A 14,064-nucleotide genomic window follows, 5' to 3' on the forward strand; every position below is an offset into this window, starting at 1 on the left:
TTGTCTGCGACTCTCATTGATTTTCCTTTGTACTAGGCCAAATCATTCGACTCGACCTTGCCTCTATTCTAAGTCAAGGTCTTTCATAAGCAACGTCACATCTCATATCATCTCAGTTCCCAACAACACGACCCATGCATCGTGATGTCATCCCATGTCTCAGGACAACTCGACCATCTTGGCTTGCTCAAACACATCCGTTAGGAACTGACCTATATGTCGACCATCTCATCGGTTCATCCCAAACATACATCCATCCGGGTTCTAATTGGGCATTAGACTCTTTTGTGTTCATGCTAAACCATTACAACATTCGTTTCCGATAGTGGGTACATAATCCAACCTCCGACACATGGGCTAGGGTGCAATACCACACACCCGTGTCATTCGATACTATCCTTAAAAGACCATTTTAAAAGAAAGACACACTTGAGACGCTCACCCACGCTATGACACATGTATGTGCCATAAGACCTAAGAGTGGTGGAGAGTTGACACGATGCCTCCCCCTATAGTACATTTTGAGTTATTTCTAATTCATCTCGAGTAGACATCATTTTGGCTAGTGGACATACGACCCCGTGCATCGTCTGTTGAGTATCTGATTGACATAAAATTTGGTGAACTTTCATCTTTCATATAGACAGACTTAACTCAAGAGTCGCATGCCAAAACTCATATCTAAGGTTATGGTTTGGGGCGCTACCCGACTCTTTTCGAGCCTGTCTTCGACACTCGTGTCACCTCGTTCTCTCGAACCCTGCGTATGCCTCAACTTAGCTTGAATCCACACTCTTGGTGTGTTGGATGATGTATTATCCTCTTCGATCTTATCATGACATTTCTCAATCTTGGCTCTTACATGAACGAATGGGTGTAACTTGAGGGTTGTCCCTTGTCTGTCTTGTGTGTGGGGGTCACAACCTACTTTCTCTAAATGAGGTTGTGACACTCTCCCCCACTTAACTTAGTCATTTTTCTCGATGGCTTTGTCGAGGGCACAATTGTATTGTCGATTATGACATGCTGCACGCAAGATTAAGCTTCAATCAACTTGTGGTCCATCGGGTGGCATGTGGGTTGCAGCAGCTGACAAGAAGTTGGGTTGGATTGCGAGCTAGTTTACCAGGCTGAGTTGGATTGGTTTGGAAATTTGCAATCGGGTTAGGCCGAGCGTGAGGATGACTGCTGGGTTTAGGGTTATGCCTGAGGCGAGTCTCGAGCTAAGCTGGTCTAAAAACGCATGCATGCTAAACGTGCAACATGAGCCAAAAACATACGTGGGTTGGAGTTGGATTTGGGTTGCGTTTGGGTCTAGGATTCATTAGGTCATGTGTGTGTGGTTGGACCTTATTCGAATCCAATCCGATACTAACCCGCTAATTCCTTCTTTACTCGATTACGGATTCCTTCCCATTTTTAAAATTTTCTTTTCCCCCTCTTTCTAGATCTAGATTCTAATGGTTATTCGATGGTCAAGACACCCTCTCGCTCACCCCTTGCTCCGATGAGTGATTTAGGGAATTGTGACAACATAAATCCTACACTTGGTGGAGATTATGAGAAAGGAATAAAAATACCTACCACTCCAATGGTATGATATTGTCCACTTTGAGATGTATTCATTTACTTATAAACCCCTTATCATTCCCTAAATTAGCCAATGTGGGACTCACTCCCAACAATCCTCCCCTCGAACAAAGTACACTAAGCTTCCCCTGAGGCTTATGGAGCTCTCGAACAGGCTCGACTCCTTTCTCTGGAGCCCTCGAACAAAGTATACCCTTTATTCGACACTTTAGTCACTTTTTGACTACACCTTCGAGGCTCACAATCTTTGTTCAAGATTTGAGGATTCTATTGTCATGGCTAAGTTTAGAGCATGGCTCTGATACCAATTGATAAGTTTATCAGCAGATTGTTAGAGCAGAGAACATAAACAATTGGATCTCAAGTGCGGTTTTATTAATTCTAAGCATAGTATTATATAACCTTTACAAAAAGATAGAACCATACATAAAGTAGTTGAACCTAAAAATATCAGCAGAAAAAAACCAAAGACTAGGACTCCCTAAAGATTAGAACTATATTTAAAACAAAAGACTAGACTAGTTTACTAGCAATGATGAAACATTACTGGGAGAATTTAAGTGTTTTATGAAAAAGGAGTTTGATATGATTGATCTAGGACAAATGAGATTCTTTCTAGGGATTGAAGTAATACAACGATCCGATGACATTTTTATATGTCAAAGGAAGTATACAGCTGATGTTTTGAAGCGATTTGAGATAGAACATTACAACTCTGTTTGGAAACCCATTGTTCCCGAACAAAAAATTGGTAAGATGAAAATGGCATTAAAATGGATGTAACTTTTTTCAAACAGATAGTAGGAAGCTTGATGTATCTCACTGCCACTCGTCCTGATCTTGTGTTTGTTGTCAATCTAATAAGTCGTTTTATGGCTTGTCCAACGCAACAACATTTTGTAATAGCAAAAAGAGCTTTGAGGTACTTGAAAGGTATAGTTAAGGATGGTGTATTCTACAAAAGGGGAGGAGTGAGTGAGCTGATCGGTTTTACTGATAGTAACTATGCTGGCGACATAGAAGACCGCAAAAGCACTTCAGGCTATGTGTTTATGATGAGTGAAGGAGCAGTGGCTTGGTCATCTAGAAAGCAGCCTATAGTCACTTTATCAACCACATAGGCAGAATTTGGTGCTGCATATGCATGTGCATGTCAAGCTGTTTGGATGAGAAGAATTCTCAAGGAGATCGGTTCTTATGTGTGATAATGCTTCAACCATTAAGCTGTCAAAAAACCCAGTTCTACATGGTCGTTCTAAGCACATAAGCGTGAGTTTCATTTTCTTAGAGATCTTACAAAAGAAGGCACTGTCAACTTAGTGTTTTGTGGTACTTGAGATCAACTTACTGATTTGTTGACAAAGCCTCTCAAGTCGGAAGCATTTCAGAAACTGCGTAAAGAGCATGGTGTATGTGATATTTCAGACTTAAACTAATTCTTGGCAAAAAGCTAGAATAAGTCATAATGATTTGGGTGCCTCCATGAGGGTCTACTCGACAGGATTGAGGTTGTGAGGTCTTATCGACACGAGTAAATATTTTTTTTCTTCCATATTTTAAGCTTAGAATAATCTTTAGTGGATATGATATGATACTAAAACAGATCGAGTCCCTTTGTTTCTTTCGATCTTTTTCAACGAATCTATAAGGAACGCTCAAGTTTGATGAATCTTACACATATGATTGGTTAAAATACGAAACTTATTCACTTTCGCTTCCGGGCCATTTTGCAGTCAAATTCCATAGGTGTTAACATAGGAACTTTTTTCCCCTTGAGACAGGGTCGTTAACTCGATCTGAAAAGTAGTTTTCTCGTTTTAGTATCATACCATATCCACTAAAGATTGTCCTAAGTTTAAAATATGGAAGAAAAAAAAATATTTACTCGTGTCGATAAGACCTGAGATCCCACATCGGTTGGAGAGGGGAATGAAGCATTCCTTATAAGGGTGTGAAAACCTCTCCCTAGTAGACGGTGATACGTAACAGGCCAAATGAACCTATTGAATACTTTAAGTTTTTTTCGGCTGATATTTTTAGGTTTAACTACTTTACGTGTGGTTCTATCTTTTTTAAAGGCTATATAATGTCATGCTTAGAATTAATAAAACCGCACTTAAGATCCAATTGTTTGTGTTCTCTGCTCTAATAATTTGGTTCTTAACTTATCATTCTTGTCTAAAACTTCATTTGAACAGTCAAAGAGGAGCAAGGGGCTTACCGACTTGAATGCTTAACATTGTCGGGCGTTTCCACCATCGTAAGACAATGCGGTCACAAATTAGGATTGCATGCGCGGACAACTCGGGTGCCTCGTCGGAGTTCTCGCAATTTAGTGTTTAAAATTTATTCGCTTTTAAAAGATAATTTTCATTTAAACAAACGAGAGTTATTATTTAATAACAATTTTTATTGGTTTGTGAGTAAAAATTCTCGAGTCCATTAAAGTATGAATGAATGGAAGAACTTTTTATTCTCATAGTTGTCGTATTTTGGTTGTCAATATAGAAGTGTGTCCCACATCGGAAACTTGGGAAGTTGGAGCCAACTAATATCAAATGCACTTTTACGTTCCTTTGCTTCCCATTATTCAGTCCTCAAATTTCTCCTCTTTTGCCTTTTTCCCTTTCATCCTCTTCACATTTTGCTTTCATTTCTTCCTTTCATAACCACATACATACCTCTCTTATAACTACAATCTTAAAAGATCATCATTAACTCAATAAACCCATTGTTTAACGATTTATAGAATGGTCTAGGGAGATGAAGCTTTTAGAATTGAGAATTGTGAGATCCCACATCAATTGGAGAGGAGAACGAAACATTCTTTACAAGGGTGAAAACCTCTCCCTAACAAACGAAACCTTGAGAGGAAGCTGAAAGGAAAGTCTAAGTAAGATAATATCTGCTAGCGATGGACACTAGGTCCTGAAGGGAGGTGGACTATGAGATCCCACATTGTTTGGGGAGAAGAACAAATAATTCTTTATAAAGATGTGAAAACTTCTCCCTAATAGACACATTTTTAAAATTTTAGATTATGAAAGCTCAAAGAGAACAATACCGCTAACAGTGGATGCTGGGCCCTGAAGGGGGTTAGATTGTGAGACCCCACATCGATTGAGAAGGAAAACGAATCATTCTTTGTAAGAGTGTGGAGACCTCTCCTTAGCAGACAAGTTTTAAAAACCTTGAAGAGAAGCCCGAAAGGAAAAGCCTAAAGAGGACAATATCTACTAGTGTTGGGGTTGAGCACTTACAAACAATGTATAGTATTAGTTTAGTATAGACTTACTACAAGTTACAAGTATATGAGTAAACCTCTCATTAAAAAAAAAAAATTACTATAGATACTAACTCCAAATTTTATCAAAATTAAGTGAAAAGTTGCAAATCTAAGATGAGAAGAGAAAAGAAGGGAATTGAATTCAACAAAAACAACCAACATTTGAGTATTTCATAATCATAAGTAAATGATTCTAATTTCAAAACAAACCTTTTCAAATAAAGTCAATTCTCATGCTAAGTTATAAACTCAACACTCTTCTCCATTGATACTTGTTCCCATTGTGATCTTTGTGTTCTCAAGCCTCTAAGGTTTTTCTTTGACTCACTCAGTCAAGTTCTCCAAAAAAAAACTCTCAAATGTGTAGAATTCAGTTTTAAGATGAATCTCTTCCTCCGGTTTCTTTAATTTTCATAATAATATGAAATTAAATGAAAATATAAGACAAAAACGACTAAGGCTCAAAATAGAAAATTTTAGCATTTAAAGTTGGTCACTAAACTTGGTAGAAACCCATAAAATTGGGTGTTTTGGACATCCAAAATGGGTAGGAACAGAGAGGTTGAACACACGCTCACGCACAACACGTGAGATTGGAGAAACACACGAAACTCATAGGCACACAAGCATGCACGACATTGAGATGCCAACACTCGAATGTGTACAAAACGAGTAAATATTATGGTGAAACTCACTAACTCAACTAAAAAAATTAGCAAAATAATTATAAAGACTAAAGTCACTATTTATAACCATTCAAATAATTTGTTAGAAACCCAATACAATTTTTAAAAAAACCAAACACCAAAAACATAATTATTTTCAACAAAACCATAGTAATTAAAGAAGACATTTTAAAATTTTAGAAACAAAGCCTAAGTGAATTAGAGAGTTTAGGTCTTAAATGGTTGTAGTTATCATTTCCATTCTATCTAAAAGGTGTGGTATCATTTGTCCCCACCCAAACCTATTTCTATCTCCTCCTATTCTCTCTCTTAATTATGAAGTTGGTGAAAACTTATGGCTCCCGTCTTCCTCCATCTGTAAGGCAGCTCCATTAGAAACAGAGGTCCCACAAAAGATACTTTTTTCTGCTGTTCTTGATTCTGTGAGCTTATGTTTTTTTTTTTTTTTATCTCCTAAAGCCCTCTGTTTCAACTGCCAAATCTTACATTTTTAACATCAGACTCAAGTTTTTTTTCAAATCAGATGAATCATTAGCTTCGAAAAGCTCTGAATCACGGACCAACTAGCAGCGAAAAAGCATGCTTAACTTTTCTCTAACACAAAGCAGAAGAAACAAAACAAGACAACAGAATGGAGACTGAGTTGGGTGATGCAGAAACAAGTGCATTTAATGGTGCTTCTGCAGATGAGGTTTATGGGGGATAATGACTGATAAAAACAAGAGTAAATCAAAAGAAAAGGTAAGGAAGGTCAGTTTACATACCCAAAAACAAACAACAGCCATGTTCAGAGAGGTTCCTTGGAGTAGCATTAAAGACTCTCGTCTTCCTCCTCTTCTCTGCCATCGAATCTCCCTGCAGTACCCAACATTAGGTTCCAGAATGTGAAAACTACAGAGTTTCTTTGGAACAAATTCTTACTTGGGTTTTGATGAATCTTGATTTTACACAAAATGGGTTGTGTTCTCATGATTATTATCTTCATGTCCATACCTTTTTCAACGCAGAACTCCCACATTTTGATTGCTAACTCACCATTGAATGCAGCAGAGAGCTTCGATGTTGAAGAGTTAGAGAGGGTTTCGGGGGAAGATGAGAGTGGAGGAAATGAGCCTTTCATTCTGGAGAGATTCAGAGCTCTACTTGGACTCAAGAGCTTACAATCGGATGTTTCGTTTTCGCCGTCGCCGTCGCCGTCTCCATCACCGGCAGCCATTGCTCCTTCCCCTGTTCATGTGGCAACTCATCGAGTGCACATTCATGAGCATTCCCACCCTCATCAGCTTCGCTTGCACAAGAGACGACCAGTATACAAACCTAAAAGAGAGGAAGAAGATGCAAGAGAAGGAAGAGTCAGAAAAATTCTTGTTGCAGTTCTTGTGTCTGCAGGAGTCACCATTTTGATATGCTCTATTATTGCCTTTTGGGTCTGCAAGAAGTTCAAAACTCAGAGAGAGGAAGCCACGGAGAAGCTTTCTGTTAAGAGTGAAACAGTAGAGAAGTCAGCTAAACCAAATTCACCAAAATCACCAAAATCTGGCCTTGATCCGTTCGATCTCGGTATGCTTGGAATGGATGCTGAAGAAGAACAGACCCAATGTTCTGTAAGTGAAAAGGAGATATCTGTTCATAAAGAGAGGGAAATGGGCCAAGAGATGTTAGATTCAGAATTTGATAATGTAAGTGTTTCTTCAACCAAGGAAATGATGTATGTTCATGAGGAAGATGATAGTAAATCAATACAATGCGTATCTGCTAAAGCTGATTCCTCATCTGGGGATAGAATTACTCCTGTTAAATCTTGTTCTTCTGATGATGAGGAATCATTCCATTCTTGTGGTGATTCCAATTTGTCGAATGCTCGCCTTTCAAATGCTTCAGAATCTTCTTCTGCTAATGTGATAACAAAATCTACTTGTTCAGTGCCAATTATGAACTTACCAAGTAAATTGGAAACAACACAATGTGATGATTCTAACAAACCATCAACTTCTGACCAGTCGCATATTACCCTTTCTCCTTGCAATCCAGAAAGCAAAATGCAGATGGTTTCCCTCTCTGTAGGTGGCCAAAAGAATGTCCCATCTCTATCTCCGCCTCCGCCGCCACCACCGCCGCCGCCGCCTATCACGGATCGCAGCTCTTTTTCCCTCTCTTCACCCTTTTCAACTGGATCTACTTCCTCTTCTGCATTGTTAAGATCATCATCTCCAGCAATGTCAGATTCTTCTTCGTTATCTCAAATACCATGGAATGATCTGACATCACCTAATCCTGCTGCTAAACCTTCACTACCATCATCTTCTATCCCTCCACCCCCTTCTCCACCACCAAGTTTGAAAGCAAAGGCTTACTCTTTCAAAACTCCACCACCTCTTCCTTCCAAGCTCCCTCAATTCATGGCATTTGGAAAAGAGGGAAATTCGCGGCCAAAACTTAAGCCTCTCCACTGGGACAAAGTAAGAGCTGCACCAGATCGATCAATGGTTTGGGACAAGCTAAGATGGAGTTCATTTGAGTAAGTCTTGGTTCTTGACTATTTGAATTATTTCAACTTTTTTGCTGATTGAACTCATGATAAAACAGGCTAGACGAAGAAATGATTGAGTCACTATTTGGCTACAACCAACATGATTCAATGAAGAATGGTGATGCTAGCAACAAAAGCCCTTCTCCAACCAAGCATATACTAGAGGCAAAGAGACTTCAGAACCTAACCATTCTCTTAAAAGCCCTGAATCTCTCTACAGAACAAGTTTGTGAAGCCATAGAACAAGGTATGGATATCTTTAAATAAGAAAATACCTGATTCTTAGAACAAGGTAGTAGGAACCTAAAAGACCCAGAGCTCCATAGTTTATTAATGATTCTCATATGAAAATCAGGGACGGGGATGCGTTTGAGACAACTTGAAGCACTGGTGAAGATGGTACCAACACAGGAAGAAGAGGCCAAATTGTTAAGCTATGAAGGAAACATCGGTGAATTGGGGTTTACAGAAAATTTTGTGATATCAATTCTGAAAATACCATTCGCCTTCCAACGAGTAGAAGCCATGCTTTACAGAGAAACTTTTGAAGATGAAGTGAATCATCTCCGGAATTCGTTTTCCATACTAGAGGTAACAAAGAAGAACAGTAACATCAATCATCATAAAAAACTAAACTCACTCCTTGTAATTCTACTTCCAATTCTGTTCCACAACAAGAACAGTAACCAAAGATGTCTAAATCTTCTTCCATCCTCTGTAAAAACAATACCTAGAGATGCTAAAATGGCATTAATCATGGCCAAATCGAACTCATTCTTTCTTAGTTCGTAGATGCTAAACTGATATGAACCATTTCAAATTTGAACTCACACACTCTTTCTAACGCTACTTCAATTTATGTTCCATCAGGAAGCCTGTAAGGAGCTAAAATCGAGCAGGCTCTTCCTGAAACTACTGGAAGCGGTGCTCAAAACAGGGAACCGAATGAACGTCGGAACAAGCAGAGGAGGCGCAAGAGCATTCAAACTAGACGCACTCCTAAAACTATCCGACGTCAAAGGAACCGACGGAAAAACCTCCCTACTCCACTTCGTAGTGCAAGAAATGATCCGATCAGAAGGAATCAGAGTGTCCGGTAGCATAATGGGGAAAATCAGCCAAAAAAACAAATCGAGAACAATAGAAGAAAGAGAGAACGATTACCGAAGAATGGGACTAGATCTGGTATCCGGCCTGAGCACAGAACTGCACAACGTGAAGCGAGCGGCAACGATCGATCTGAAAGTTGTTGCGAGCTTGAGGGGGAATCTGAACGACGGAATGGCGAAACTGCAAAAACTGGTGGGGAAGGAGTTGAGCGTGGATGAAAGGAGCGGGAATTTCGTAGGCGCCATGAAAGGATTCATGAGCTACGTGAAGAAGACGATGGAGGAGGTGAGGAAGGACGAAGAAGGGGTGATGTCGAGCGTGAGGGAAATCACAGAGTACTTCCATGGAAATGTGAGCAAAGAGGAGACGAATCCGCTGAGGATATTTGTGATTGTGAGAGATTTTCTTGGAATGTTGGACAGTGTTTGTAAGAGCTTCAAGATTGGAAGTTCATAGACAAATTTGTTCAAAGAATCTTGGCGGGCTCTGCCAACCCTCATCCACTCTTCATTTTTTCTTTTTCTTTCTTTTTCTTTTTTTTTTTTTTTTTGTAAATTGATAATCCACTCTTCATTTTATTGTGGGAGGCCCTTGTAAGAATCTCCAAGAATCTTTTGCCATCAGAATCCTAGTCCGACTTAAGCAATGTCGAGAACAATACTTTGTAGTAAACAAAATGGACATGTGCATTCGGGGAATTGAACCCCGGTTAGTATCGTGGGAGGGTACTATGATACCACTACACTAGATGCGCTCCCTTATAAGAATTTTAGCCCATGTAATGAAAGCCCTATGTGACTGAGGGCTTAAGTGCCTTTCGACAAACAAATGAAAAGGTTACCAAGAATCTTTTGCCATGAGATTCCTAGGCTGACTTAAAAAGTGTCCAGAACAATATTTTTGAGTAAACAAAATGGAAATGTGTTAAGAATGAGAAATAGAAATAGAATTGGGATCGAAAGTATGATCTTCATTCAGGTTTACCACGTTTATATAGGATACAAACTATCAACTAATACCTAAAAATAGAAAAAATATATATCTAACTAAATCTGATAAATAAATAAAATATACCGTTAATCAAATCTATACTAACAACTCCCTAAATATCTGAGATATATTCTAACTAATTATCACCGCAAAATATCCTCTTAATACTCCCCCTCAAGTTGGAGAGTGTATGTCGATCACACCCAACTTGTCCTTCAAAAAGTCAAATTGCTGTCTTCCCAAAGCTTTAGTAAAAACATCTGCCAATTGCATTTTGGTCGAAACATAACACGGTTTGATGATTCCAGCTTGTAACTTTTCTCGAACTATATGACAATCTATTTCAATGTGTTTCGTACGTTCATGAAAAACTGGATTGGCTGCTATATGTAATGCTGCTTGATTATCACAATATAATAATGCTGGTTCGGACAGTGGAACATTCAAGTCTTGAAGAATGTATCTTAACCAAGTTAACTCTAAACAAGTATTTGCCATAGCTCGATACTCGGCTTCTGCTGATGATCTGGACACATTAGTCTGCTTTTTAGACTTCCAAGAAATAATTGAATTTCCGAGGAAAATGCAGAACCCAGAAATAGATCGTCTGGAAGTTCGACAACCACCCCAGTCAGAATCGCAATATGCCTGTAATCTTAAATTGTTTTCAGATGGCAGTAGAAGTCCTTGACCAGGAGTGCCTTTGATGTACCTCAGAACTCGAAGAGCTGCCTCCCAATGTGGTTTTCTTGGTTCATGCATAAATTGGCTAAGCATACGAATTGAATAAGCTATGTCAGGCCTAGTGACGGTCAAATATATTAATCTGCCAATCAACCGTCTGTATTTACTTGGATCATTCAACTTCTCTCCTTCAGTTAAAGAAAGTTTCAGATTTTGCTCCATAGGAAATTTGTCTGGACGTGCTCCTGTAAGACCTGTGTCTTGAAGTATGTCTAGAGCATACTTCCTTTGAGACATAAAAATCCCTTTTCTAGATCGAGAAAATTCAATGCCTAGAAAATATTTCAAATTTCCTAAATCTTTGATAAGAAATTTCTGGAGTAAACTAGTCTTGAGATATTGAATTTCTTCGAGATCATTGCCTGTCAACAGAATATCATCAACATAGATTAGAACTGCAGTGAAAGAAGTACCTTTACTCTTAGTAAACAAAGAGTAATCTGCTTTGGACTGAGTGTAGCCTGCATTTTGTATAGTTGTAGAAAATATGGAGAACCAATTGCGAGAAGCCTGTTTTAATCCATAAAGAGATTTATGGAGCCGACATACTGTATTCTCCCCCTGTCGGCGAAGACCTGGTGGTAAAGACATATAAACTTCCTCGTCTAGATTACCATGGAGAAAGGCATTTTGAACATCCAACTGATGGGTGAACCATTTTCGAGCAGCAGCAACAGTGAGTAAGCAACGAAGTGTAGTAAGTTTTGCTGTAGGGGAAAATGTTTCTGTGTAATCAATACCTTCAACCTGAGTGTATCCCTTTGCTACCAGTCGAGCTTTATAACGTTCAACAGAACCATCAAAGTTGTATTTAATTTTGTACACCCAATGACAACTAATAGCTTTATGACCAAGTGGTAGAGGAACGAGAGACCATGTATGATTACGTTCCAAAGCTGCAATTTCATCATTCATAGCCTGCTGCCATAACGAGTCGCCAACTGCCTCGTCATAGGTTTTAGGTTCTGTCTGGGATGTAATAAGAGCTAGAAAAGCACGTTGAGTAGGAGAAAAACGAGAGAATGAAAGGTAATGATGAAGGGGATACCTGGTGCCAGTGCCGGGACTTGAGCTAGAGGTTAAATGATTGGCTCCAGAAGACATCTCATAATCCTTATGCCAAGCTGGAGGCTGTTTAGTACGAGTAGAACGTCGAAGTGGAGCTGATGTATCAGGTGGGATAGGATTGGAATTAGTGGGCGAATCTGGAGAAGGTGGAGGAGACGACGGAGTAGTAGGTGAAGGGATAGGAGGTGAAGGAGGAGTAGGAGGTGAAGGAATAGAAGGTGGAGGATGGATGTTTGAGTAGGATGGATCATGAAGTGGTACAATAGGAGTCGAAGGAACTAATGTCGAAGTGGATCATGAGCTGTCTTGGCGTGAATAATGCCTTTAGCGATATCTGCTTCAACGGAATGAGTTAACCAAGATATTATCATACTGTTGCACTGATTCCAGAGTTCGAATTCGGTTGAATTTGCATCTTGGGACGGTTCCTGAATTGTGCCATCAATGAAGCCAATTTTCTTCTTGGCAATAAGAGCATGCATAACTGATTTACTCCAGGATTGATAATTTGCTCCATTTAATTTGATTGGAACAAGTGAATATCCTGGCTGATCAGAGTGATGAATATAGTACGGATGTGTTAAATCAACATCCGAAATTTTGAAGCTGGATTTGGCTGATTCCGCCATAAAGGAAATTTTGATATTTAAGAACACCAAGATCGGTGCTCTGATACCATGTTAAGAATGAGAAATAGAAATAGAATTGGGATCGAAAGTATGATCTTCATTCAGGTTTACCACGTTTATATAGGATACAAACTATCAACTAATACCTAAAAATAGAAAAAATATATATCTAACTAAATCTGATAAATAAATAAAATATACCGTTAATCAAATCTATACTAACAACTCCCTAAATATCTGAGATATATTCTAACTAATTATCCGCAAAATATCCTCTTAATAAAATGACAATATTTTCGAGTAAACAAAATGGAAATGCGCATTTGGGGAATCGATTCCCCAATCAGTACAGTAGGAGGGTACTATAAGAATCCTAGGCCGACTAACAAAATGGACATGCACATTTGGGAATCAAACCCCGATCAATACTATGGGAGGGTACTATGATACCACTACACTAGATGCGCTCCCTTGTTAGAATTTTAGCTCATGTAATGAAAGCCCTGTGTAATTGAGGGGTTAAATGTCTTTCGACATACAAATGAAAAGGCTACCAAGAATCTTTTAAAATTAGATTCCTAGAACGACCTTAAACACTGTCGAGAACAATATTTTCGAACAAACAAAATGGACATGCACATCCAGGGAATTGAACCCCAGTTAGTACCATGGGACGACACTATGATACCACTACACTAGATACGCTCCCTTGTAAGAATCTTAACCCATGTAATGAAAGCCCAATGTAACTGAGGTGTTAAGTGCCTTTCGACATACAAATGAAAAGGCTACTAAGAATCTTTTAAAATTAGTATCCTAGGCTGACCTTCAACACTATCGAGAAAAATATTTTCGAGTACACAAAATGGACATGCGCATCCGGGGAATCAAACCCCGGTCAGTACCGTGGGAGGGTACTATGATACCACTACACTAGATGCACTCCCTTGTAAGAATCTTAGCCCATGTAATGAAAGCCCAATGTAACCGAGGGGTTAAGTTCCTTTCGACATACAAATGAAAAGGCTACCCAAGAATCTTTTAAAATTAGAATCCTTGGCTGACCTAAACATTGTCGAGAATAATATTTTCGAGTAAACAAAATGGACATGCGCATCCAGGGAATCGAACCCGGGTCCAATACCGTGGGAGGATACTATGATACCACGACACTAGATGCGCTCCCTTATAAGAATCTTAGCCCATGTAATGAAAGCCCTCTCCCTTATAAGAATCTTAGCCCATGTAATGAAAGCCCTAGGTAAACGAAGGGTTAAGTGCCTTTCAACATACAAATGAAAAGCCTACCAAGAATCTTTTAAAATTAGAATCCTAGGCTGACCTTAAACACTGTTAAGAACAATATTTTCGAGTAAACAAAATGGACATGCACATCCGGGGAATCAAACCCCAGTCAATACCGTGGGAGGG

The 14,064-nt window shown here is 39.1% G+C and overlaps 1 protein-coding gene and 1 long non-coding RNA gene across 2 annotated transcripts; one reads left to right on the forward strand and one right to left on the reverse strand.

Moving 5' to 3' along the window:
* Positions 1–5,990: 5,990 nt before the first annotated feature.
* LOC111779974 (uncharacterized) lies at positions 5,991–7,713 on the reverse strand. The gene is made up of 4 exons (XR_002812773.2): positions 7,574–7,713; positions 6,983–7,452; positions 6,484–6,879; positions 5,991–6,417 (listed from the first exon to the last, which is right to left on the reverse strand). It is a non-coding gene; the product is annotated as an uncharacterized LOC111779974 (long non-coding RNA).
* On the forward strand, positions 6,516–9,828 carry LOC111779948 (formin-like protein 11). The gene is made up of 4 exons (XM_023660166.2): positions 6,516–8,080; positions 8,149–8,339; positions 8,448–8,683; positions 8,963–9,828. The coding sequence occupies exons 1-4, from the start codon at positions 6,516–6,518 to the stop codon at positions 9,656–9,658; spliced, it is 2,688 nt and encodes an 895-aa protein (XP_023515934.1). The 3' UTR covers positions 9,659–9,828.
* Positions 9,829–14,064: the final 4,236 nt, after the last annotated feature.

Source organism: Cucurbita pepo, chromosome 18, assembly GCF_057944985.1.
Source record: "Cucurbita pepo subsp. pepo isolate OVF chromosome 18, ASM5794498v1, whole genome shotgun sequence".
NCBI lineage: Eukaryota > Viridiplantae > Streptophyta > Magnoliopsida > Cucurbitales > Cucurbitaceae > Cucurbita > Cucurbita pepo.

Excerpts from the sequence above, each read along its gene's own strand:
- LOC111779948 (XM_023660166.2), top strand. The coding sequence starts at position 6,516 with ATGGGTTGTGTTCTCATGATTATTATCTTCATGTCCATACCTTTTTCA. Across the intron at positions 8,340-8,447 it reads TTGTGAAGCCATAGAACAAG|GGACGGGGATGCGTTTGAGA; the intron begins GTATGGATATCT and ends TATGAAAATCAG. Across the intron at positions 8,684-8,962 it reads ATTCGTTTTCCATACTAGAG|GAAGCCTGTAAGGAGCTAAA; the intron begins GTAACAAAGAAG and ends ATGTTCCATCAG.